General features: G+C 40.2%; 3 protein-coding genes across 11 annotated transcripts in view; 1 reads left to right on the plus strand and 2 right to left on the minus strand.

The window, feature by feature from the left end:
* LOC5503465 (protocadherin Fat 4) overlaps nt 1-8,808 on the plus strand; it is a 28,876-nt gene extending 20,068 nt beyond the window's left edge. The window contains exons 15-20 of one of the 2 annotated variants that reach the window (XM_048721523.1): nt 1,310-1,458; nt 1,685-1,809; nt 2,194-2,387; nt 3,734-3,901; nt 4,068-4,256; nt 6,239-8,808. In XM_048721523.1, the coding sequence (XP_048577480.1) occupies nt 1,310-1,458; nt 1,685-1,809; nt 2,194-2,387; nt 3,734-3,901; nt 4,068-4,256; nt 6,239-6,508 (1,095 nt within the window). In that variant the 3' untranslated portion in view covers nt 6,509-8,808. Of the gene's footprint in view, nt 1-1,309; nt 1,459-1,684; nt 1,810-2,193; nt 2,388-3,733; nt 3,902-4,065; nt 4,257-6,238 lie in introns of those variants that run through there. The other variant, XM_048721524.1, reaches the window with a different exon arrangement.
* LOC116614950 lies at nt 8,708-15,058 on the minus strand. The gene is made up of 6 exons (XM_048721525.1): nt 14,898-15,058; nt 14,430-14,603; nt 13,884-14,093; nt 10,052-13,448; nt 9,370-9,519; nt 8,708-9,081 (listed from the first exon to the last, which is right to left on the minus strand). Exons 1-4 carry the CDS (start codon nt 15,006-15,008, stop codon nt 13,326-13,328), a joined length of 618 nt encoding a protein of 205 aa, XP_048577482.1. The 5' UTR covers nt 15,009-15,058; the 3' UTR covers nt 8,708-9,081; nt 9,370-9,519; nt 10,052-13,325.
* Nucleotides 15,059-17,255: 2,197 nt separating this feature from the next.
* On the minus strand, nt 17,256-25,341 carry LOC5507853. Of its 8 annotated transcripts, XM_048721526.1 has the most exons (15): nt 25,185-25,341; nt 24,365-24,481; nt 22,888-23,052; nt 22,425-22,541; nt 21,988-22,161; nt 21,571-21,687; nt 21,065-21,229; nt 20,500-20,616; nt 20,055-20,228; nt 19,648-19,764; nt 19,130-19,294; nt 18,566-18,682; nt 18,224-18,409; nt 17,668-17,781; nt 17,256-17,488 (listed from the first exon to the last, which is right to left on the minus strand). In XM_048721526.1, exons 1-15 carry the CDS (start codon nt 25,290-25,292, stop codon nt 17,375-17,377), a joined length of 2,067 nt encoding a protein of 688 aa, XP_048577483.1. In that variant the 5' UTR covers nt 25,293-25,341; the 3' UTR covers nt 17,256-17,374. The 8 variants fall into 8 exon arrangements, with proteins under 8 accessions (XP_048577483.1, XP_048577485.1, XP_048577490.1 ...); XM_048721528.1 differs by lacking the exons at nt 22,425-22,541; nt 22,888-23,052; XM_048721533.1 differs by lacking the exons at nt 21,571-21,687; nt 21,988-22,161.
* Between the last annotated feature and the right edge of the window lie 1,090 nt (nt 25,342-26,431).

Genomic DNA, 26,431 nt, shown 5'->3' on the forward strand with positions numbered 1-26,431 from the left:
TGGTTATTACATTAAGTCCGTTAAGTCCGTTATTACATCAAGCGTTGAAAATTTCTTACGTTAAGCGTCAACTGTTTTTACATTAAGCGTTGATTTGTTCTTACATTAAGCGTTAGTGTTACATTAAGCGTTAGTGTTACATTAAGCGGCGATTTTTTGTTACATTAAGCGTTAGTGTTACATTAAGCTGCAGTTGTTACATTAAGCGTTAGTGTTACATTAAGCGGCGATTTTTGTTACATTAAGCGTTAGTGTTACATTAAGCTGCAGTTGTTACATTAAGCTGCAGTTGTTACATTAAGCGTTAGTGTTACATTAAGCTGCAGTTGTTACATTAAGCGTTAGTGTTACATTAAGCGGTGATTTTTGTTACATTAAGCGTTAGTGTTACATTAAGCGGCGATTGTTACATTAAGCGTTAGTGTTACATTAAGCGTTAGTGTTACATTAAGCGTTAGTGTTACATTAAGCGTTAGTGTTACATTAAGCGGCGATTGTTACATTAAGCGTTAGTGTTACATTAAGCGTTAGTGTTACATTAAGCGTTAGTGTTACATTAAGCTGCAGTTGTTACATTAAGCGTTAGTGTTACATTAAGCGTTAGTGTTACATTAAGCTGCAGTTGTTACATTAAGCGTTAGTGTTACATTAAGCGTTAGTGTTACATTAAGCGGCGATTGTTACATTAAGCGTTAGTGTTACATTAAGCGTTAGTGTTACATTAAGCGGCGATTTTTACATTAAGCGTTAGTGTTACATTAAACGTTAGTGTTACATTTAAGCGGCAGTTGTTACATTAAGCGGTGATAAATGGGTGACCTTCAAACCCGCTCGGTCAATCTCTTGGAGGCCTGGGTCTTAGGGCTTTTAAAGATTAGTGAAATAAATATTTTACCAAGCGATCAAGTTTTTCTTGACAAATTCTTGCCGCGAGTCTCAAATTGACAGGAATCAGCATTTTCCACCATGTTTTCTGGAGATCAGGGAGCGGGAAATCTTAAGCATATTTAAATATGGCATCAATGTCCATATAAGGCGATACATACGAAGACACTATCCGTGGTGAATGTTTGCGATATGCGCTGCGGGATCATGAAAAGTGTGACTACGCTATCATTAACTAGCACGAGAAAACTCCTAAATCTAAGTATGTTAACTATTTTCTCATATTAATCCGTTGAAAAATTTGCTTTCAAAAATCAAAGATTGCTCGGAGACTATGACGGTGTTACCTTAAAACAATACCATTATATGAAAATACTATGACCTATTTGGACATGATGACAAATGTCACGCATTCTTTCCATAGAATGGCGGTACCTGTCAGGATGGAGTCGCGTCATTCACGTGCGCATGCGCTGAGGGGATATCTGGTTCTTTGTGTGAAAGAAATTCTTCGCTCTGTGAGAAATGTGTTCGGGGCACCCGTTGCGTGACCTTTCACAAGGCAGCTACCAGGTAACGCTCGTCCATTTTATAAACAATTTGACGAATTCGATGCATAAAAGTGTGAGTTTGTTGTTGTTGTTGTTGTTGTTGTATTGCTATTGCTATTGTTATTGCTATTCCAAATTAGGATATATCTTCTATTGCCCTTTTACAACGTTTGAGTCTTTCTTTGGCGAGTTGCCTATTTGCTAGTTACTCCAAGGCAAACTTGAAAAAAGTGATATTCACACTTCAGGTGCGCCACCGCTGATTTCCAGGAACGCATCATTGTGAACGGTTCAGATTTGACTTCAAGTCAGCGTGCATCGATAGAGAGAGAGATTGTGGCAATAATAAAAGCTGTTCTCTCAAAAAGGGCCGGTAAGACAACTTTGTATACGTAATGAAAAATTGTACAGTTAGGCTAATAATATCTTACGTTAGTTATTTCTTAATTAGCGTTTAATATACTTACATAAATGAAAACCGAGAGACAATACTCTCCTGCCATTCGTAAATACTTATACTCAGTCTCGCATTAGCTTATAGTTGTCATGCACTAAAACATTAATTTTGTGACGAAAAAATATGCGAAAAAACTAACAAAAATCAAAGGTGTTAACTCAAATCAGTCGATTGAAACGGAAGCTTCCCTGGCAGACAAGAGACTTAGCCCATAAGAAGTTTTTTTTTTCATAAAACAAAGAGCCTCATCAATTAAAATATAAAATAGCATCTCTTTGTTGTTTTGTTTTTCTATAAAAGGCAATTCCAGAAGTCGTCGCTCGGCCTCCGACGTCTACGCTGAGATTCTTGAGACCATCACAATCGGACCGACCAACCAAACACTTCTGCACGTTGTCGTCTTGGATACACAGTATGAGCGTATGAATTCAACATACGCATGCGCACTGCTGGCCAACTCCAGGCTCCCTTGCGTGGGAGAGAAAGACTGTGAGGTTAGACTTTAGAAACTTCCATGTATTATATGGAAAAAGCATAGCATTTGACGATTCCTTAATAAGAAATGACCCACCTCTGCCCCCCAAGGGGGGAGGGGGGGGGTAGCACACGTGCACCCTACGAAACCCCTGTGTACATGCCTGTGTACGCGCCTGTATAACATAACATCGACATACGACATGTAGCTACCTTATTACACTTAATTTTCGCGACGTCAAAATTTCACGATTTTGAGATGGCGATATTTCACGACCGACACTTTTTTTTTGCGATGTCCCTATTTTCGTAAAAAAACAGATCACTTTTATGTTCGCGATTTTGTGATTTTGAGATAATAAAATCAAGCAAAACAATTGAAATGAAAATGTGCTGTAATCATCATAACTGAAACTATATTCAACAAAAAGATGCGTGGGCTAAATTTAGTTTCATAATAAAATCTAAAAATACAACCCCTTACCGTACGTACTATATGTACATTTGATGACTAAATAGATCAGGTGTTTTCTTAAAGCTTATTAAACGGCCAATATTCCCCCCAAAGGCTTCTTATGTACTCACTCAATTTTCGCGCATCCTAATTTTCGCGACACTTAATTTTCACGTCACTTTATTTTCGCGAATCTTTTAAAATCGCGAAATTCGCGAAAATCAAGTGTAATAAGGTATTCAAAATATTGAAAGCAGTGTGTCTATTGGACGTTTGTTTGAGGATGTGATTGATTATTTAGAGCGGATGGCCTGTTAAATGTCTTGGATCCTAAAAAACAATATGGACCAGCCTACAATTGGGGAGGGGCCAATTCCCGTCGACTCATAACTAAACAAAACGCATCATTAACTCCCGGCATGAGCTGGCTGTAAATTGACTAAAATGCTAAAGTTATAAAAATAGAGAAACCCATCACCTAGTGTTAATTACCCGCTTGGCAAGTGCTAGCGCATCCCGACACCAAGCAATAATTTCACGCGTTGCATGTAGTAGCGTAGCCCCGACACCCTGCGATATTTTTCCGCGTGACAATTCTATTGTCTAACGGTTTATGTTTCCGTCGGACAAATGATAACTGATGGGGATATTTTTCTCCTACTCTATTTTTTTCTGCGAATCCTTGGGTGATTCGCTTTTCTATTTATTGTTTTTAATTTCGCGGACAGGTTTTGCTTGTCCGTATTTTATTAAAGATTTTCTAGAGATCTCGTTACCGAAACGTGTTCCCTAAGTAACCGATGCCTAATATGTTTCTTTTCAAAGGTCCTCGCCTCATTCCAGCCTTTGTTTTGTATGAATCTTTCCTTGCCTTATTTCATTATGATTCACTGAATATGTTTCTTTTCATAGGTCCTTTCCTTGATAAATGAGCCCTGTCCGGGACAAACCGAAGGCGATAAGGAAAAGCAGAAGTCTCTCCTGACAAGAGATCAAACCGTTGGGGTTGCAGTGGCGGCTGGACTGTTTATTATTATTTTGATTATAGCAATTGCAATCCTAATTTGCAAAAAAAAAAAGGTTAGTTTCTTACTTCAAAGTTCTATTTTAGAAAAACCATTAGCCTTATGTTAAAAACGTTCGGCAAGATTCATTTTTTCTGTAACTGAAAACACATTTTTAGATTTTTATCTTGGATGGTTTTATGAAGATATAATAAAGTAGTAAAATTTATTCCATTTTACAGAGCGGCGAAGGCAACATATCTTCGATCGACATGAAAGACTTTAGCAACGCAGCCGACACTAAATCTGCTTACGAGACACTGGATACGACGAGGCGACGGAATCCTATATACGAAGGGTTGTCGCCAAGGACAAAGAAAACCGCTGACCCCTACGTGATGCCGGCCTTGTCATCGAAGGGCAAATATACGGTACATATAAAACACATGCTTTTTGCTACCTTAAAACAGCGCAAATATACGGTACATATAAAACACATGCTTCGTGCTACCTTAAAACAGCGCAAATATACAGTACATATAAAACACATGCTTCGTGCTACCTTAAAACAGCGCAAATATACGGTACATATAAAACACATGCTTCGTGCTACCTTAAAACAGCGCAAATATACGGTACATATAAAACACATGCTTCGTGCTACCTTAAAACAGCGCAAATATACGGTACATATAAAACATACATGCTTCGTGCTACCTTAAACAGCGCAAATATACGGTACATATAAAACATACATGCTTCGTGCTACCTTAAACAGCGCAAATATACGGTACATATAAAACACATGCTTCGTGCTACCTTAAAACAGCGCAAATATACGGTACATATAAAACACATGCTTCGTGCTACCTTAAAACATTGCAAATATACGGTACATATAAAACACATGCTTTTTGCTACCTTAAAACAGCGCAAATATACGGTACATATAAAACACATGCTTCGTGCTACCTTAAAACAGCGCAAATATACAGTACATATAAAACACATGCTTCGTGCTACCTTAAAACAGCGCAAATATACGGTACATATAAAACACATGCTTCGTGCTACCTTAAAACAGCGCAAATATACGGTACATATAAAACATACATGCTTCGTGCTACCTTAAACAGCGCAAATATACGGTACATATAAAACATACATGCTTCGTGCTACCTTAAACAGCGCAAATATACGGTACATATAAAACACATGCTTCGTGCTACCTTAAAACAGCGCAAATATACGGTACATATAAAACACATGCTTCGTGCTACCTTAAAACATTGCAAATATACGGTACATATAAAACACATGCTTCGTGCTACCTTAAAACAGCGCAAGTATACGGTACATATAAAACACATGCTTGGGTACGTATAAATGTACATGCATATACATATAATACACCAAAAACTGGAACTCGACTCTGCCAAATTTTCGTCTTTAATAAGACTTCTTCAGGGCAGACTTGAGACTATTCATTCTTCTGGTTCACGAACACGACTATTTGGGCTTTTTGTATTTATACTTTTACATATGCATATATATATATATACACATACATATACACATGCACATACACATACACATATACACATATACACATACACATATACACATACACATATACACATACATATACACATACATATACACATATACACACATACACATACATGTTTGTGCTTGATCAAATGGTTGTCTGCCTGTGTGTTGTTGCGCTTAACCACGACATATTCTGTGTCATGTGCATGATAAGGCAAAACACACTAAACTGCCATTTCCCTGGATACCTATGTTACAAACAAAAACATACAAACATAAACAAAACAAGAGAAAGAAAGAATCAAACAAATAAACAAACAAGCAAGTAACAGAAATCAATCAAACAAGCACGCAAGCAAACAAACAAACTATAATAGCGCTGAAGATTATACTGTAACAGCGTAATGATAATCCTTAATTACCGTTAAAGATAATACTGTAACAGCGTAATGATAATCTTTAATTTAAAAAAACTCTCATGAACAAAATTAATACGCTTTCTAATCGTTAAAGTGCTACTCATAACTGAAGGATTTCCCTCCTTGTTTGTTTGCTATTCCATATCTAGATGTAAAACAAGCCGTACTGGCCCCACTTACTAACACCCGGGAGTTTATGAAAAAGACACGGAGCTCCTTTTAAACACGTAGCATACATTTATTCAAGAAGAACCACAGTCACTACTGTCACCGTGTCTTACCTATCTATCCGCTTCATCCAATCCGTGTTCTCTTGTTCGTTGTATCCATTTAATTCGTATCATCTATCCGTCTTATCCATCTGTTCGTCTTTGCAATCACTTCTATTATTTTAGGGTATTGGTTGGAGTTAGAACTTAAAATAAGTTGTTATTTATTTTAAGCCAAAGCCGGGCCCTCGATCCATAGATCATCGGACAGAAGTGAACGAAGATCAGACATACGATAACACAGAGAACGAGATCCATGCAGAAGCCCATGTTGATGGATACCAGACATACGACAACCCGACGTACGACACAGAGCACGAGACGCACGCAGAAGCTCATGTGAATGGATACCCGACATACGACAACCCAACGTGCGACACGCACTCACCTGCGCGAGCTCCAGCTTACAAAAGGACACGGAGCAAGCCCCAAGACGAGCTCTAGCCGGCGATCAAACAGGATTTTGCCAGATCCCTAGTGTCACACCCGCCCAGAATTGAGATTAGTTTCCACTACTCGAAATAATTCATCAGCCCGACTCACTATGTATGTCAATGGCAATAGGGCTGTAAAGGGTAAGCGCGTATCTAACATCCCCTCCCTTTAACCGTAAAGAGCTGTGTCATTTACTTTTTGAAGAATCTTGAAGTTCTCTCGAATGATATCTAAGACAGCATAACCCCACTCATATACGCTTGCTTTGCGTGATATATTTTTTTTCGGGGTAGCAATCACCCTCAAGGACTATTTATAAATCTCCGGCAGGGGCGGCGAAATGGTCCCAAAAGTACAGTGGGGAGGTTGAATTGGCCGGGGTGAGGGGAGGGGGTGGGGTTGGAGGTATTATCATTTCGAAGGGGGAGGGGGGTACCTGGGTTTAACATATAAAGTACATTATAAAATATACAAATAAAATGATACAAACAGTTAAAAAAAAACTATGTAATCGTCTGTTATCGAGCAATTTATTTATACATGTAGCACTTGTAGGTTCATGTAAAAACCGCACGTTCATGTGAAAAAGGACGTCAGCTCAGACCAGTGTGAGCTCATTTAAAAGTCGTACAAGGACATGTAAGATAACAGCATAAGTCTGGATTTAGATACGATATTTATTCAAAATAATATTTATGTTACGAGAAGATTAATTGCTAGCAAATATGTAAATCACTGAGAGGTGCGGGCTTGCTGTTGGTGAGGTAACATGGGGTCTGGTAACTACTGTTATATCAAGCGCGTGACGCCTGGAGCTTTTAGGAAAATTGCTTGATAAAATGAGGGCACTGAGACAGTACTGAATAATTTATGCGCTGGCGAAAACACATACAATCGTAGTGTCGAACAGGTACGAAAGGCTGAATTCAGTCGCCGTTTTTACTAACTTAAAGCGTGAAAAACTATACTGAACAAAAGATGGCAGATTTGTTTGATAATGAGGGAGTCATAAAGAAAATTATAGCTTTAGCTTTGCGCTAGTTAGCATTCCCCAAAACGTGACAGTTCGCCGGCAAAAAGCCGCCATTTCAAAACAAGAAGGTTGGTTTAACCGCGCGGTACTGGAACTAGTCTTGCGTTTCTCAGCACTGGCGGGCAGAATTTTTTTTCATCCGAAGAAATTTTTTGTCTATGATCTTTACATGCTTGAAATGTACTATATTTCTATTGCTAGGTATAACGAGGGAGTGTCCATGATGTACCCTAAAGGATAGGAGGGGGGGGGGGGGGGGGCTTGAGAAGGGCCCGTATTTTTAGGCCCCAAATGGCTGATCAGTTTTCAAATACTATGAAAAGTATATGAGATGTATGATTATGAAAAGCTATGTGAAGCCCATTGAAATACTGAGGGGAGGTGATGGTACACTAAGTTTAATAAGTAAGTACGTAATTACCATAACTAGAGTCGTTTCACTGCCTGAACACAATTGGATGCCAAATAAGCATTTAAAAAATGACTGGGAATCGGCGAAAATGATTTGGCCAAAGAGCGAACAGATGCAACACAAGGTTGACAAAAAAAATTATAGAATTTTATTTATATCCAAGCTCTAGGAAACCCAACTCACTGTTCCATGCAAACCGCTAAGATTACCTTGCCCAAGTATCTGGGAGTTAAAAAGTTTAAACTCCAACGCTATTGTTTCTAGTATTTTCTATTCAAATATTTTCCAGTTAAACCCGCGTATCACAAAAATTTGATAAATATGATATTCTGGTGATTCCCTGGTACTCTTTCGCGCACTAGGGCTTTGTATGCCACGGTGATTGGCTAACTGGGGCTTCGTATGCCACAATGATTGGCTAACTAGGGGCTTCGTATGCCGCGATAATTGGCTAACTGGGGCTTTAAATGCCACGATGATTGGCTAACTGGGGGCTTTGTATGCCACGATTTTTGGCTAACTGGGGATTCGTATGCCACGATGACTGGCTAACAGGGGTATCGTATGCCACGATGATTGGCTATCAGGGGGCTTTGTATATATTCCACGATGATTGGCTAACCGAGGATTTTTATGCCGATGATTCGCTAACTGGGGATTTGTATGCCACGATGATTGGCTAGGGAAGTAAATCTATATTTTTGACCAGTTTCTTTAAAACTACCGCGTTAGTCGTTGTAGCGCGTATAAGACACACACGTTCTTGTTTTCCATGTTTTTTATTTCACTATAAGTATAGCTTCTGTAAATCTCGTGGTAACGGACAGGATAAAAAAAATGGTCAATTCCCACACCCCCAAATCCGAAAAAAAAGGTTAATAATCCCAGATTATCCTGACAGTGATTCCTGCAAATATGTAAGCAAATCAAAAGGAAAATCAACAAAACACATGGAGTAATGTAATTATTTTTGTTGCTGTGATGTTGGAACAAAACGATTGCAGCCATATATGGCAAATGTTAATTGGCAGGTGTCATTTAGCTTTTATAGCACTTAATAAGCTTCATTCGGCATTCTCGGCGCTTGCGATGGTCCCAGCCCGCCTTCTTGATGCATTTCATATAGTCTGAAACACACTGAAAAATATGATAAAAATAACATTTTCATAAATTCATCAGGCTGTATTTTTTTTTCTTTTTCAAATGGCCTAGAAGAGCCTGGAGCAAGTGAGCGGGAACCCTGTCGTAGTCTAAAACGTTGGTGTCCAGACCTCTTTATCAAGATCACATGCAGCAATAGTAATTACCTCCTGACAGTTTGTGCGGAAATTTCCATTTGTAAAAAATAAAAAGTTAAAAACAGGAAAGATTGAATTTCTTCTATCCTCCCCTTTCGGCTTTCTGGGTGATAGGGCTTTTTTGTACCTTTTGATAAGGTCTTGTTGGACGAGTTGGCCTGGGGGGCCTGGTGGGACGAAGGCTGTGAAGACACTTGAAAAACTCCTTTTTGCATCTATGTCTCGATATCCACGAATTAGCCTTTCGTATGCACTTTCTGAAGTCATCCTTGCATTGCTAAAAGAAAGTCAATCACGGCGCTATGTTTAGTTTGTATACCGCCAATAGTTGCTAGGGGTGGTTGCCTACGGGGACACCATAGTGCACCATATTTAAAGTACCTACCTGATGGCGGGCTCACATGAACGAACTAGAAATTGCTCGAGCCGACTCCATTTCACCTCTCCGCACAACAGGGAAAAGGGAATAGACCAAGCAATGGATGTCGCTATCTTAATAATTTTAAACGTTTGTTTTTAAGGAATTCTCAAGGACTGGAATTGGTGGGGTGTGATATTCTATAAATTGTTGGAAATAAAACAATGGCATTTGTAAATCGTTGTAATTTGGCAGTTTGGTCATACAAAATCCCCCCCCCAAAAAAAAAAATGTCTCTTCCTTCTTTTACTTTTGTCTTTTCGTGTCTTATTTTTTACCGTTTACCAGGACTAGCTTGTATATATGCGGTGAAGCTCTTTGTTAGCGATAATCACATAACATTTCTTTGATTTTCTTTTGAAACCATTCGACAACTAAATCTTACACTTACTCGCTTCGATGGTCCCACACCTGATCCCTTATCGCCGTCGTCGTCATCATCATCATCATCATCATCGTCGTCGTCGTCATCAGATTCTAGACTATTCATATCAAATTCATCGTTGGAATCCTCGAGCTTCTGTTGAAGCTCTTTCTTTGACTCCTCTTCCCTGTTCGCCAAAACACAAGCAAGCAGGGTACAGACAAGGGCGACCACAAGTAAGAGTCTCATCATAACAAACCACTACAGAATCCTTTCTTTTCGAGGGTTTAGAAAAGATGCGATGATTTGCTTGTGTGTGCCGCTTTTATAATGCCGAGCATTGTCAATAACACTTCACATGAATAGCCAATTAACCGGGGGGTCACCCAGAAGACAAAATGTCATGATAATGCAAGCAGATAATAAAACTACACGAGTATTAATAATCTAATATACCAAAGTTTCTTGTTTCACCCACAATGTTAAGGGATCTCCTAGGGATTGTCTGTTAATTTATTATAGTACGACAGTCTAATGGATATCTTTTTGGTTTATCCTTTTTTCGCTAAAGTTGGAGCTTGCACTTAATATTCCTGCTAGTAAATCAAATCTCTTTTGTTTTTAATTACTTGAATTTCTTTCAATGATGCACTTTCTTAGTCTTTGACAAATTCGTGCACACTTTATTCCATTTTCCAATAAAATAATAAAAATGCTGAAAATCCTGTGTGATAAAGATAAAGAGATAATAAAATTCTATTGTAAAAGCAAACAACTTATTTCTTCGGAAATTACCCCCCCGGTGAACCGGTGGCCAATTGATAGTCAAGTGGACAACTTGCACGACGCGCGCACGTGATTTCGGTGATGTCATGTTGGATGAGCTGCTCGGCTGAGCAAATGCTTTTTTTAGATTTTTATGTTGTTGACTTTTGTTCCGAGCTCTTTGTCTCCGTGAACAATTATCAATCATTTATTCACTTGCTACTTCTTTTTTTATGATTTTTTTTTTCGAATTATCCGTGGCGTGTAAATTAAGTAAACAAAACAACAACAACAACACAACAAAGATTTGCACGATTGTCGAGTAACGCCTTATATTTTAAGGCAAGTTTCACATGAAACGTAAAAGCTAATTATTTGCTTATGTAACAATTCGGCACATCTTACATAAACATTACACTTATCTTTGATAGCTCTATTCTACTTATTTATTTTTTATTCTCCAAATCGTTGCCGTAGAACAAATAGTGAAGAACTGAAAAAGATGAAAAGATCAACACTGCGACTTGTTATCTTCAGGGAACTCTCGCAGACGACGTTAAAACTAATTCGAAACACATCATTATTTGCTTGACAATTGAACATGTCTTTCAAACACACCGCACATTTAAAAACTTCTGCTCTGTGATTTGTAATTCATCTTATATTTGTTGTCATTCTGTTTGTACATCGGCTCAATTCTTAAGTTATGTTAAGGTAACTATAGAAATGATTTATTAGATCAGACCTTGGTTTGAATATAAAAGACACCTTTTATTTGATTCAAGAAAATGACCAAGAAAATACTCACAGCAATCACGGTCAACAAAACTTTTTGCATTGAGAATTTAAACTTACTTAACTTACTTACTTAAACAATGTGATACTAAATGACGATGGTATACTATATTTCTGTAAGTTTTCTGGAAAACTTATACATTAGGGTCAAGATTAAGTACTTTGCAGTCGAAATCGTAAATTTTATCCGTAGAATTGAAGAACAGGCCCGTATAACTGTGAGGTTTTCGTTTGGGGTGGTTATTTGCAAAAACCGGGACAGCTCATGCATATTTTCATTTCTGTTTTTACTGGAACGAAAGACAAGTTAAACTAGGTAACATTGATTTACGCTTATTTTTAATGTCACTTCAAGACATTGAGATTTTTTTTATTATTGTACTCTGACATACACATTGGGGAGGGGAGAAAAATGCTCAATGTCGACAGACCTGAAACCCTAAAATGGCCAATTTGCACGAATTCAATGCAGAAGGCTCAGTTTCCTGATAACAAGGGCATACAACAAGCCCCCTTTCCCTAAAAACGGCATAAAATGGCATATTTCGTCGTTTAAATATATTCCGATGCCAAAAATATCAAGTTGCTGGGGAAAAAATATCTGTTCCTTTTTCGAGAAGAGACAATTCTTTCTTCCAGCCAGCAGTGGTTAGGCATTTTAACACATGAATAATTGCCAGTAAAACCGATCGGGACGATTTTTCCCCAAGCTTCCGCTCCAGCGCCCCAAAAAATATATACTAGTTCGACTCCACAAATTTGCCAGAAGAACCATGCACCACGGGACGATTTTTTCCCAGCAACCAAGGGGTCTTCCCAGCCAGTAAAAAACGGGCTGCGGAACAGATCCGTTTTGTGCCCTTGTAATAAAGTCAACATTTTCTCTTTAATACCTTTTCTCAAAAGGAAGAGACCTTTTGTTCTCGTGTTTATGTTGAGGGGGGGGGGGGGGGGTGCGTGTGGGATGCACCGATTGTCGACCCACTTGGTCATGATTTCAAAACATTTCAGTCTTCTTGCAGGAAAGTTGAACGGCGTGAGTTTAGTCGTAAAAGAGGATGTCCTTGTAAAAGGGTCTTTACGGGGATATTACTTTTAATTAGAGGCTTTTTCGTGTGTTTACTTAGAACAGTAGCAGTCGATTGGATTTGAAATATGAAATACATGCACACTTTTTTTTTCAGCAGAGCCAAATTGTTTCCCGTTTGATATCAGATTTCTGCGACGGACCATACGTGCGTGCTTATGTATGTTTTGTGTCGGTATTAGACATGATACCTATTTAGACTATGTTGAATTTCAGCCCTAGACATAATAGGAAATGAAAGAAAACGGTGATTAATGGGGCGCAATTTTGAACTGAGTTATAACTGAAAATATAATCAATAAAGTGCAACTAACTTTTATGGGACATTACTAAAGCTTTCTTAGATTCGTCCCTGCATATTTATGACGTCACCTTTTAATTTTTTGCTAGAACGTCCTCTTAACCCCAAATGTAAAGAGCTGACCTTGAGTAGCCTGGGGAAGAGACTAGAGTTACCATCGCTGAAATAGTTATAGTCATGATGATAAGCCGTTTTTCTGTTGGAATTATTTTCCGGGATAAAAACTCTTTCTAATAATATTAATTTCATACACTGAGGTTTATCAATTTACACCATATATTATATATTTCTGAGATATAAACCAACATCAAAGGCTCATCATATCAAGTCATTCAGAATGTGACGTCACGTGCTCATGCAGATGGCAGATGGGGCCTGGGTCCGCGCATGCACTTATTAAAATCCAGCTGACACTGGTACTTCTCCTTGAAGCTTTTAGCGTCAAACCAGCACTTCATGAACTTGAATCGGCATTGCTGAATAAAAACATGAAGACATCAGGTAAACTTTAAACAATCCTTCTAATGCAATCCCTCTAGGTTTGATAAGCAGCAGCGTAAATAAGATTTCTTGACTTAGAAGACGAATAGACTTTGGTATCATCTGTTAGCAAAAACCTATCATTAGACGTGCACAAAAGACTAAGACTGCCACATCAAAGAACTCAATAACTTGATCTGGCCTTTTGACTTTTCTACGCGCCAGGTATGATCTAATAAATCACACTACAGCTGATCCTGGAGCAACTGTATTAACTAATATTGAAATGACGCAGGGTCTTCTGGGTACGCCATATTGATAATTACCCAGAAGACCCTGGGGATGAGGATAAATAGTTAAGTTAGGTTACCATGGTGAGTGTGCGCGCATGCTTATAGCTGGAATGAGCTATTGAGGGAAAAGAAACTTACCATCCATGGTCCCCCAGGTTGTCCTGACCCGTTATCATCGTCATCATCATCATCATCGTCGTCGTTGGATGTACCCATCACTACGTCATCGTTAGCCGGCATTGTAGGTCTGGGTCCGCGCATGCACTTATTAAAATCCAGCTGACACTGGTACTTCTCCGCGATGTTTTTAGCGTCAAACCAGCACTTCATGTACGTGAATCGGCATTGCTAAAAAAAGAGACAAGGAGATTACTATCATAATCAAAACCATCATCGTCATCGTCATCACCACCGCCACTATCACCATCGCCATTGACATCGTTATCGCCATCGCCAGCATAATCTTCATCATCTTCATTACCATCACCATCACAATCACCATCACCATCTTTCATATTACCAACACAATTATCACCAAAACTACTGGTTCAGTATTAACCCACCATCTACGGATACCCTGCCTGTGAACCATCATCAACATCATCATCATCATTACCATCACCACCATCATCAGCATCATCAACATCATCATTTTCATTACCATCATCATCATCAGTCACCTACCATCCACGGACCCCCTGCCTGTGAACCATCACCGTCATCGTACGCAAGCGCATCGTTAGCCGGCATTGTAGGTCTGGGTCCACGCATGCACTTATTAAAATCCAGCTGACACTTGTATTTCTCCGTGATTTCTTTAGCGTCAAACCAGCACTTCATGTACGTGAATCGGCATTGCTGATAACAAAAGGAAAAATAAAATGTATATGAATTTTATCGTGACTCTTTTCATCTGTGTTTGCTTTATCAAACGGGTCACCTACCTACCCTCTAATCCCCAAGCAAGCTTTACATCATCCAGACTGCGCGCGAGAGGACAAGTTTTCTTTACTTCGATTTCCATGAGAGAAGTTATGTTTCCAATAGCACTATCCTATTACTCTGGCTAAACTAAGACTGAGAGTCGAATGCCTGTCCTAGATAACCACAGGGCCTACCTACAAGACTTACTTACTGCCCTTCGGCACTCACCATCCACGGACCACCATCTCCGCCACCCCCAACGTCCGGGGAATCCATCTTCGGCCAATCAACAGCCGCCGCTATGGCAACGCCGATGAGAATCAGTAAGATCACCTTCATAGTTAGTTCCTTGTTGGGTTCGGACACCTACCTTGTAATGGAGTGCAATCACGACCTGCCTCTTATATAGTGATGGGTAAAATAACAGTGATTTATTCACGTGTCCAGCACGTGGTCGATCTGTTTGTTCACATGTACAGTTGTGTGTGCACAGGTTATGGGCAAAGGCTGCTCAGCTTTGAGCCGTGTGGGTCGAGGTAAGTGTTCAGTGTTCAACGGCCGTTGCACCAGTTCATATATTTATGATTCACTGTGAATGCCTCAAATGTTCTAGTTAGGGGCTAGGTCTATATAAAGAACAGGGCTTTATTACAGCTTTACATATCGCGTTTTATGCCTTGGTGTAAGTAAACTTTATATCAGCGTTCTGTTGTTGAATCATTGTTCCTGGTCATACAGTCAAAATGTCAAAACGGTGAAAATTAAAAAGGGAATTATCAGAATTCTATCAAAAACAGTTCTCAATTTTGAAACAGCGGGTCGACGTCTGAAAGGCTTCAGAACGTGATGAGCTAGCCTCTTCCCCAGGCTACTTCCAGTCAGCGCTCTTCGGATTCAAGATGGCGGACGCTCTCAGAGTTGACCCATGGGCTGAACAGGCAAATCATGTGAAAAAGCTGGCAAAACTTGAACTTGGCAAAAGGGCACACCTGCACGAAACCATAGTTTACATAAGCTTCCAGTAAAAACAGTCTCACATACGTCACTTGACTACCGCCTGAATATTTTCAAGAATTCTTTATATTTACCAAAGATATAGCCTTTAGGGATCGACCACTGCATATGGATGGCCTACAGGTAATGCTGCGAAAAACACTGGACTAACGGGATTTCCATAAGCTGTTATGCCTATGTTTTTGGCGAAAACGTAAATATGTAGTTTTTGTATTATTATCCGTTTGAGTACTTCAAATAATTATTCTAAGATATAATCAAACAAAAATGTAAATGTACAAGGATGGGAAAAGAATGCAAACTAACACCTTTGCCACTAGCAGCAGATGCAAAGATAATATCAACAACTACAGCAGCTACAACAACATCTGTAGCAGCTGCAACAACAACAACCTTTTGCAAAGAGATAAGGGGTGAGGTTGCAGTGGGGAGGGGTCCGGCTAGTCACAACTCGCAGCGGAACTTCGTCCGACTTCATCTTCCGTTAGAGTTCGTATGGCTCTCTCGATCCCCTTTCTCACCCTTCCTTGCAATAAAACCATTTTCACCCTTTTTGTCGATTCCTTGAGCCTCTTACAGGAAATAAAACAGGAAATATTCTATGGACTGAACAAGCAAACTCACATCAGTGCATGTAAGAAGTAAAAACCCAAATATCCCGAACTCTTAAAATTAACTCGAATACTAACTGGAATAATAACGTCTGATATGCAGTTTGAATTTTAACAAACGGATAAGTTTTCCACCCCTGTGCCGTAGCAGGGGTTGCGGGTGGCACTTGGAGGCACGTAAACGCCAATTTCTTTTAAAAAAAAAATATTGAATAACCGCAGTAGGAGTGTAGCTGTGTCACCAATATTTGTTCTTAATGTTTCTGAACCGTGCCCCCCTCCCCCATATTTTTCTAGCCTTGCTACAGCTCTGTACCCTTTACACTCCAAGAGATTTAGACTGCTCGCCCAAGTTTGTGCTGACAGGCAATTACCCAGACTGGGTAATGCTACGATACTGATGATTGTTGACGGTGTCTACAGCGCAAGCTTTGCAGGCTGCGAGTAAAGGAGTCGAAGAGATCTTAGCATAAACGACGGGAGAGTAGTTTGCAATGGTCTTCGGTGATTCTAGAAAAATGAATACTTTTGGTGGACTGTTGGAAAATAGAAAATTAGACAGAATGTCAAAGTCGAAATATCGTGCGGGGCAATCTCGTCCCCAGAGCTCACGTACCAATGTGCTAGCTTTGAGATACAAGATTTATTTCGCCACCGGCACAAAGGAATGGGCTCACTTCTAAGCTAGAAAATATGGGTAATAGACGCGTACACAGAGGGGTGCGCAGGGTGCGCGCGCTCTCCCCCACCCTTCCCCCCATTGACGGCCAAAAAGTGGGTCATTTCTTATTAAGGAATCTTCAAATACTATGCTTTTTCCATATAATACCTATGACTGCGCACCCCCCCCCCCCCCCCCCCCTCGGACAATCATAGGAACGCGCCTGGGTAAGGCTGTGGGTGGGGTTAGGGATTCTGGTGCTGGCCACCCAACCACATCATAACAACAAGTCATAAGTCATAAGTTTTCCAATGTTTTATTTTAAACTTCAAATATAAGACAACCACATCAGTCTCATATGTCGAAGTTACATTGCAATTATTTGCTTGTCACCAAGGGAACCGGATGATTCCAGAGTCTTATGCGTTGGCACCTGCCCTGATGCATTTTGCCAAGTCAATAAAGCACTTCGCCTGGTCTCTCCAACCGCCCGCCGCAGCAAGGCACATCTTCAACTTACCACGACACTCAACCTGGAAAACGCGCAAGTGCCATTTAGATGTAGAAATGAGATAAGAATAAGATTGCTCCTAGTGTACCGATACGATTTGTATACTTTCCAAGTATGGGGGTTTGACTACCTTATCATCTGTCTCAAGGCGTCCAGTCTAGACCGGTAAGATAAGTGTACCGGTGAAATCTGTATACTTACAATGTATGGGGGGACAGTTGGGAGGTGTTGTACCATACAATTCTTGTAATCTTTTGCGCATTGAAGCTTGTCCCCTCCATTCTTCACGCATTTGTAGAGATCAACCTTGCATTGCTTCAAACAAAGAGTTTGACCATCAATTATTACTACTAAACTACTATTGATCTCGTTTAAGCTGTGCTACTACTCATGCGCGAACCGAAGATTGGTTGGGAGGGGGGAGGGCTGGTTACGCAGTTAAAGTTACCATATGGAAAAAGCATAATACTTGTATATTTTTTAAAGTACTGACCTACTTTTTGGCCGCCATGGGTGAGGGGTGGGGGCGGCCTATGCGCGCCGTATACGCGCCTGCTTCTCCCTTACAGTAGTGAGATCCAAGCTAAATTTGTCTCCTTATCAGTGAGTTTTTCCCTAATTTTTGCTATGTGTGGTTAATCCTAAGTGAAAAAAAGTATATTGAGCACTCTCGACGGCGTCACAGGCAACCGGAACCGGAAACAAAGATTACACCTTGAGTATGGTGATAGTCACATGCGCAGTATAATTAGCTTACAATGTAAGGATGACGTGTCGGGGCCGGGCCATCCTCCAAAGCGTCCAGGACAAACGCGCCAGCATCGACAGCGGGGGGACTGGGGCCCTTCATCAAGCATTGGCCAAACTCCTTGAAGCACGTGGCTTTTGCAAGAATACCGCTTGCAGATGACACGCATGTCTTGAGCTCGTCTTTGCATACGATCTAAAAACAAAAATGCAAGCGGATGATGTCGAATCTAGTTTCACCCAATGCGGTTTTTTTTAACATTTTAATATAAGGTGGAGATATAGTTTGAACCTCGAGGAGTGAAGGAAGAAATTAAGTGCTAGCTAGAAAAACTGGAACCGGAAAACTTACCACGAAGGGGGGGATAGTGGGGCCCAATTCAGCCATGCAGTTCTTGTAACCCGTTATACACTCCATCTTTGACTTCTTCTTCAGTCTGAAGCAGTCATACAGGTCGATCTTGCATTGCTGTTATAACAGATAGCAAAATCAAAATCATTTGGGGGTCATGATTATCAATCCAATCGATAACTAAACATTCCAATATTGTCAGCTCTTCAATGAACCACTCCACGCTGCAAGAGTCATGGGGTGGCACGGTTTGTCTATTACTTTGAGAAGTGTGTTTAGCACCTGAAGATACTGATCTTTGTCACATAAAAATGTTGAATATGGCGAAATATCCTATCTCCTTTTTTTTCCGATCAATCAATCAAGTTTATTTCATCAAATAATAGTATAGTATAATGATAATAATGCAAAAAATTAGTGATGATGAGGAGTCTACTAAAAGTACAATGCTTATGAGGTGTAGACCCTTCTCCCCTCCACCACCAAAACTCCATAGCTAACAGCTTGCTGGCTGGCCGTGGTCTATGGTCGTTTCCATCTTACGATGCATTCAGGTTCACGCACCACGTAAGGATGTCTATGCGGTGTTGCATCATCCTCCATGAAGGTAACTGGTGAGCTTGGTCCACCGTCCTTCAGGCACTTGGCGAAAGCGATGAAGCACTTTCCTTTTGCGATGAAGCCATCAGCAGTGGCAACGCACTGCTTCAGGTTATCCTTGCACGCAATCTGGAAAATTAGATGGATTTTAAGTAGGTTCCCTTTTTTCGAAGTTATGTCAGATTTAAATCAAAAGCCGAAAAAACGTAGCAGATTTTGTACTCTCATGTGCAGAGTCGATTTAAGGGCCACGTATGTTCTGGAGAGTTGTTGGGAACAAATGAGTCTAAACGATGGGATATTCCGCCGATAGATGATTGCGTTGTATATAAACCTACAATAAAAGGGTGTACAGATGGGTTATATCATGCACGTGGGGAGGACTGATGGGATTAGAAAAAGCGATCAAGATGAGGGAGGGTAGGGTGGTGGGTTGAAGTAGAGGATTTAATACGAGGATTGGGGAGGGGTAGAGCACTTACCACGAAGGGGGGGATGGTGGGGATAAGTACAGCCATGCAGTTCTTGTAACCCGTCATACACTCCATCTTTGACTTCTTCTTTAGTCTTAAACAGTCATACAGGTCGATCTTGCATTGCTGTTATAATACATGACAAAACCAACTTAATTTTTGATAACATGAAAAATGTTGCTCACGTAAGTGGAGAATATTTGCATCATTTTGATCATTGCTTCTTATTATTTCACGTGAATCCTCTACTAATTCATGAATATCTCGGCACCACTTACTCTCATAAATAGGGGTGCTAACCAAATTAGCAACGATGTCCAAAGTGTCCCTACACCCCCCACCCCTCTGTGCGCGATCGCTGACATGGTTAAAGCCAAGGAGAAAGGTCATTTGTGGCTTACCATATTTGGACTTACCACATATGGGTGTCTGTCCGAGTCCTCCTCGTCTTCCATCAAGAAAGTATCGATCGCGGGAGGACTGGGGCCCTTGTTGATCAAGCATTGGCCAAACTCCTTGAAGCATGTGGCTTTAGCAAGAATACCGCTAGCTGATGAAACACAGGTCTTGAGTTGGTCTTTGCATGCGATCTAAAAATATAATGTTACCGACAATTTCAAAACTGAGTTCATTTTTATAAACTCGCAGTTTTACATTTTCAGATAGGGAAATTTAACGGAAGGTGGAATGTTCAGGGTAAAAAGGCTGGGAATAATAGTGGAATGGTATAACACTCAATAACAGGGATGGGTACGAAAATGGGAAATAAAGTGATAGTCTACAGGAAAGAGTAAGGGACGCTTGGGGGATAAAATAGTGCATTCAAGACGACCGGGGAGAGGGTAGAGGTAGATCACTTACCACGAAGGGGGGGATGGTGGGGACAAGTACAGCCATGCAGTTCTTGTAACCCGCCATACACTCCATCTTTGACTTTTTCTTCAGTCTGAAGCAGTCATACAGGTCGATCTTGCATTGCTGTTATAACAGATAGCAAAATCAAAATGATTTGGGGGTCATGGTTATCAATCCAATCGATAACTAAACATTCCAATATTGTCAGCTCTTCAATGAACCACTCCACGCTGCAAGAGTCATGGGGTGGCACGGTTTGTCTATTACTTTGAGAAGTGTGTTTAGCACCTGAAGATACTGATCTTTGTCACATAAAAATGTTGAATATGGCGAAATATCCTATCTCTTTTTTTTTCGATCAATCAATCAAGTTTAGTTCATCAAATAATAGTATAGTATAATGATAATAATGCAAAAAATTAGTGATGATGAGGAGTCTACTATAAAAGCACAATGCTTATGAGGTGTAGACCCTTCTCCCCTCCACCACCAAAACTCCATAGCTAACAGCTTGCTGGCTGGCCGTGGTCTATGGTTGTTTCCATCTTACGGTGCATTCAGGTTCACGCACCACGTAAGGATGTCTAGGCGGTGTTGCATCATCCTCCATGAAGGTAACTGGTGAGCTTGGTCCACCGTCCTTCAGGCACTTGGCGAAAGCGATGAAGCACTTTCCTTTTGCGATGAAGCCATCAGCAGTGGCAACGCACTGCTTCAGGTTATCCTTGCACGCAATCTGGAAAATTAAATGGATTTTAAGTAGGTTCCCTTTTCTCGAAGTATGTCAAAAGCCGGAAAGGCGTAACATATTTTGTACTCTCATTTGCAGAGTCGATTTAAGGGCCACGTATGTTCTGGAGGGTTCTTGGGAACAAATGAGTCTAAACGTTAGGATATTCCGCCGATAGATGATTGCGTTGTATATAAACCTACAATAAAAGGGTGTAGAGATCGGTTATATCATGCACGTGGGGAGGGCTGATGGAATTAGAAAAAGCGATCAAGATGAGGGAGGGTAGGGTGGTGGGTTGAAGTAGAGTATTTAATCGGAGGATTGGGGAGGGGTAGATCACTTACCACGAAGGGGGGGATGGTGGGGACAAGTACAGCCATGCAGTTCTTGTAACCCGTCATACACTCCATCTTTGACTTCTTCTTCAGTCTGAAGCAGTCATACAGGTCGATCTTGCATTGCTGTTATAATACATAACAAAACCAACTTTATTTTTTATAACATGAATAATTTTGCTCACGTAAGTGGAGAATATATGCATCATTTTGATCATTGCTTCTTATTATTTCACGTGAATCCTCTACTAATTCATGAATATCTTGGCACGACTTACTCTCATAAGTAAGGGTGCTAACCAAATTAGCAACGATGTCCAAAGTGTTCCTACACCCCCCCCCCCCGCCCACCCCTCTGTGCGCGATCGCTGACATGGTTAAAGCCAAGGAGAAAGGTCATTTGTGGCTTACCATATTTGGACTTACCACATATGGGTGTCTGTCCGAGTCCTCCTCGTCTTCCATCAAGAAAGTATCGATCGCGGGGGGACTGGGGCCCTTGTTGATCAAGCATTGGCCAAACTCCTTGAAGCATGAGGCTTTAGCAAGAATACCGCTAGCTGATAAAACACAGGTCTTGAGTTGGTCTTTGCATGCGATCTAAAAATATAATGTTACCGACAATTTCAAAACTGAGTTCATTTTTATAAACTCGCAGTTTTATATTTTCAGATTGGGAGCTTTAACGGAAGGTTGAATGTTCAGGGTAAAAAGGCTGGGAATAATAGTGGAATGGTATAACACTCAATAACAGGGATGGGTACGAAAATGGGAAAGAAGTGGTAGTCTCCAGGAAAGAGTAAGGGACGCTTGGGGGATAAAATAGTGCATCCAAGACGACCGGGGAGAGGTAGATCACTTACCACGAAGGGGGGGATGGTGGGGACAAGTACAGCCATGCAGTTCTTGTAACCTGTCATACACTCCATCTTTGACTTCTTCTTCAGTCTGAAGCAGTCATACAGGTCGATCTTGCATTGCTGTTAAAATACATAACAAAACAGACTGATTTGGGTTTTTGATTATCGGTCTATTTGGTTACCGCATTTGACAATATTTTGAGACCTTAAAAAATTTTATTAAGAGCTCCGCCTAGCAAAAATAAAGGAGTGGTTGAAATACTCTGCTACTTCAAGGTGTGTGTGTGTACCATTTCGCCTCAGAAGATTTCCTGCCGAAATAACCTCTTCCCTACAATCTTTCCTCCCACATCCCCCCTTCCCTCCCTATCTCTCCCTACACCACCAAAACCCTATAGCTAACAGCCTGCTGACTGGCCGTGGTCTATGGTCGTTTCCATCTTACGATGCATTCAGGTTCACGCACCACGTAAGGATGTCTAGGCGGTGTTGCATCATCCTCCATGAAGGTAACTGGTGAGCTTGGTCCATTGCCCTTTAGGCACTTAGCGAAAGCGATGAAGCACTTTCCTTTTGCGATGAAGCCATCAGCAGTGGCAACGCACTGCTTCAGGTTATCCTTGCACGCAATCTGGAAAATTAAATGGATTTTAAACCTATTCAGACTGGGCTATTTTGAGTTGTCTGTGACTCTGGGGGGGGGGGGGGGGGGCTATAGGGCCCCTCTTCCGTATTTCATGAACCGCTTTGGCTATGACCATCAAACTTACAGACAATGATCACCAGCATGCAAAGAATCGTCAAGTTTTATTTTGGGTGTGGTCGAATCAACAATGACGTCAAAATGACGTCATAAATACGAGGTCTAGATATTCTTTCAAATATTGCCTAAATTATCAGATATCGGGTTGAAATCATTTTACATCATTTAGATATATCAAAATCATTCTTTTAACGGCTTTACAATGCAAAAAGGCCATAAAAACGTTTATAATCAATTTTTTTAAGAATTTCCGCCATCTTGGGTCCGCCATCTTGGATCCGCCATCTTGGATTCTTATGATTTTTGCAAAAGAAAAAAATCTGTAATTATTACGAAAAAAATATTTGCATGCATGTTTTACTGCTCATAGTAATGATAAATGCATAATATCAGCTTTCAAAGCTTCATCAAGTAAATCTAGTGACATTTTTAACGAGAGCAAAATTTACACACCCCTCCCCCCAAATATCCGAGGTAAAAAAATTCTAGCGCTGTTGTGAGACTTGTCACCTAAAGAAACTAATAAAGTCCAAAGAGGCTTTTGCAATTGAGAAACAGGACCAAAATATGAAAAATTCACTACTTTTTAGTTTTTGTGAAACCTATGTGTGAGAAAACGGTTGCCATGGTAACATGGAGCGTCTCCTTGACATGTCTATTATGGCATCAAAACGTCCGCAGATAGATTTTAGGAAAAGTCACCAAGTTTTAGTCTCTTTAGCTTCTATGGTTCAAAAGTTATAGCAATTTTCCCGGAGGGGGGGGGGGGGGGGGGGGCTTAAAGAGCCCCCCACACACACACCCCAGTCTGAATAGGGTTAAGTAGGTTCCCTTTTCTCGAAGTACTGTATGTCAGATTTAAATCAAAAGCCGAAAAAAACGGATTTTGTTTTCATATTTGTATCTCCGCACCGCTTACGAATCAAAAACGTTTCCTTTCTTGTATAATTTCAGATTAGAAAAAGCAGGCATGTGCCGTGTCTGCGAAGGAGATGTCAAAACAAGTATGTACGGTAGTAATGCCCAGATATATGGACGTTTTGTGGATGGGCGGCCTTATGCAGCAAGGGCCGTTGCAGGGCAGTGGGCTGGGCACTAGGAGCACGTGCACCCAGAGTGAGAGTTGAGGTAGAGAGCACTTAAAACGATCGGAGAGAGGGTAAGCGTTGTGAGCACTTACCACGAAGGGGGGGATAGTGGGGACAAGTACAGCCATGCAGTTCTTGTAACCCGTCAAACACCCCATCCTTGTCTTGCTCTTTAGTCTGAAGCAGTCATACAGGTCGATCTTGCATTGCTGTAATCATCAACAGAGTATTAATAAATAAATTTGATATTCATTACTTTACAGACGAAATGACATTGGCGGCTAAAGAAATATTTACGATTTCAAATTTTGTATTGCTAGTGATCGACCTTTAACGTGTGGGAATATCTTGAAATCGCTTGTTTCAGAGGTCTTGAGCTGTCGCAGGGCAAATAAATTTGTCGCTTCTCACATAAATAAAAATCGACGGATATCGAGTCCTTCAAGAAGACCATGTGATTGACTTAAACCAATGAGCGTGCATGAAATGTCACAAAAAGCAAATGTAATACTGCTACGAATAAAATGCTAGCAAGGGTAGAATATCCATATCCAAAACCACCCATATGCAAAAAGTAGTGCTATTGATTATATGATATCAGCTCACATAGAGGTGAGGGCGTTTTCTTCGTCACGGCACCATTGGAAATATAAATCTGCTAATGACATTCAGGGAGTTAATTAATTGTTATCTTATAATAAATACATGCTTATGACGGTAATCTTATATTTCTTGGCCCCGGGTTTCTAGAAAGCAAGTTAACGCTAACCAAGGGTTAATTCCCCCTTTTCCTAAACAAATTTCGCGATATTTATCCCTGGGCAAAATACATCATAGCACTAACCAGCTTTCTAAGAACCTGCCCCTGTGAGAGGAATCGAGTAATACAACGCTGAGGGCTGTTTATCTTACCACGTAAGGATGTCTATCCTCATCGTCCTCCATAAGATACCCATCGAGATCACTAGGGACTGCTTGCGCCGCCGCGAAGGCAAAGAGTAGAAGATAGGCGAACTTCATGTTGTGTGGAGCTCGTAAGTCAACGGTAATGACCACCCTCGCCACTGATTCTTATATACCCATCCTAACAGCTACTTACAAACAAGGGTGCTGTGCAATGTTTGCTATTCCACAATGAAAACCAAGATGCTAAGTTTAATATGTGAATAGAAGAAAAAGGCCTATTGTTGATGGTATTGCGCCAGCGTTATTCTTTGCAAGCAGGCTTTGTAAATAGTATAACTAGGAACACTAAGCTGGAGAAAGACTAGATGGACTTATGTAAATAGTCTTTCTTTTTTTGTTCTGTTTTATTCAATTTCACACTACTATAGTTTGCTCAGGTTTAAATCTGTTTTGTTGCATTTTGTAGTTTTATTGTAAAAGCGAAAACCACAGGCAGAGAAAATTAATTTAGCGATGTGCCTATGACTTGGAAATGAACAGTGGGACGAAAGGAAAACAATCTCATCCTGTTGGATTTTCGAAATACTACTTTTTCGTTTCCTGATCGGGCTAAAGTGAATTATAAACACACAAAAAATAATATTGAAATTGTTTATTTCTAATTGGAACATGATGTACGGATGGTTGTATTTCATATATATGATATTTCAGACTTCCTTTTTATTACGTGTAATACACACATATTTCTTATATAAGGTTTATTATTATGAGCACCATTTCAATCTGCATTTTAGAGCTCATCACACGAACAAAGCAATATTTTGAGCCTCGGCATGTTTTTCAAATGTTCTTAAATTTTTGTAGAAATCTCAGGCTATGCCTTCTTATTTGTGAAAGTATGATAAAAAATAGTGAATGTAGCACTGTTCAGGCTGTTTAATTAAAACGTGTATAGTGTTGGCTGTTTTAGGCTGCTCTTGAGGACAACAAAAACTTTGCAATCGTATATTTTGTTTAAATACACTCTTATTTTCTAATTTTGTCTAATTTTCGCTTGAGGCTGGGCCGTTCTTATTTTTGGGACGTTTTAAGGCCGAATATGTTCTTAACGATGTTCTTAAATGTCTGTGTTAAGAATATAATACTTAATGAATTGTTAGGAAGAGAATAACTAATGATCAATAGCAATAATAGGTTGCTACTATGATTCTGCATTTTAGAGCGCATCAGAACTAAAAAAAGACTTTTTTTTT

Source organism: Nematostella vectensis, chromosome 14, assembly GCF_932526225.1.
Source record: "Nematostella vectensis chromosome 14, jaNemVect1.1, whole genome shotgun sequence".
Lineage (NCBI taxonomy): Eukaryota > Metazoa > Cnidaria > Anthozoa > Actiniaria > Edwardsiidae > Nematostella > Nematostella vectensis.

Coding starts and splice junctions, on each gene's coding strand:
- LOC116614950 (XM_048721525.1), bottom strand. CDS start 15,008: ATGAAGGTGATCTTACTGATTCTCATCGGCGTTGCCATAGCGGCGGCT. Junction 14,604..14,897: donor GAGATGGTGGTCCGTGGATG/GTGAGTGCCGAA, acceptor TTTTGTTATCAG/CAATGCCGATTCACGTACAT. Junction 14,094..14,429: donor AGGCAGGGGGTCCGTGGATG/GTAGGTGACTGA, acceptor CTCTTTTTTTAG/CAATGCCGATTCACGTACAT.
- LOC5507853 (XM_048721526.1), bottom strand. CDS start 25,292: ATGAAGTTCGCCTATCTTCTACTCTTTGCCTTCGCGGCGGCGCAAGCA. Junction 23,053..24,364: donor CCACTATCCCCCCCTTCGTG/GTAAGTGCTCAC, acceptor TTAATTTTCCAG/ATTGCGTGCAAGGATAACCT. Junction 22,542..22,887: donor CGCCTAGACATCCTTACGTG/GTGCGTGAACCT, acceptor GTATTTTAACAG/CAATGCAAGATCGACCTGTA.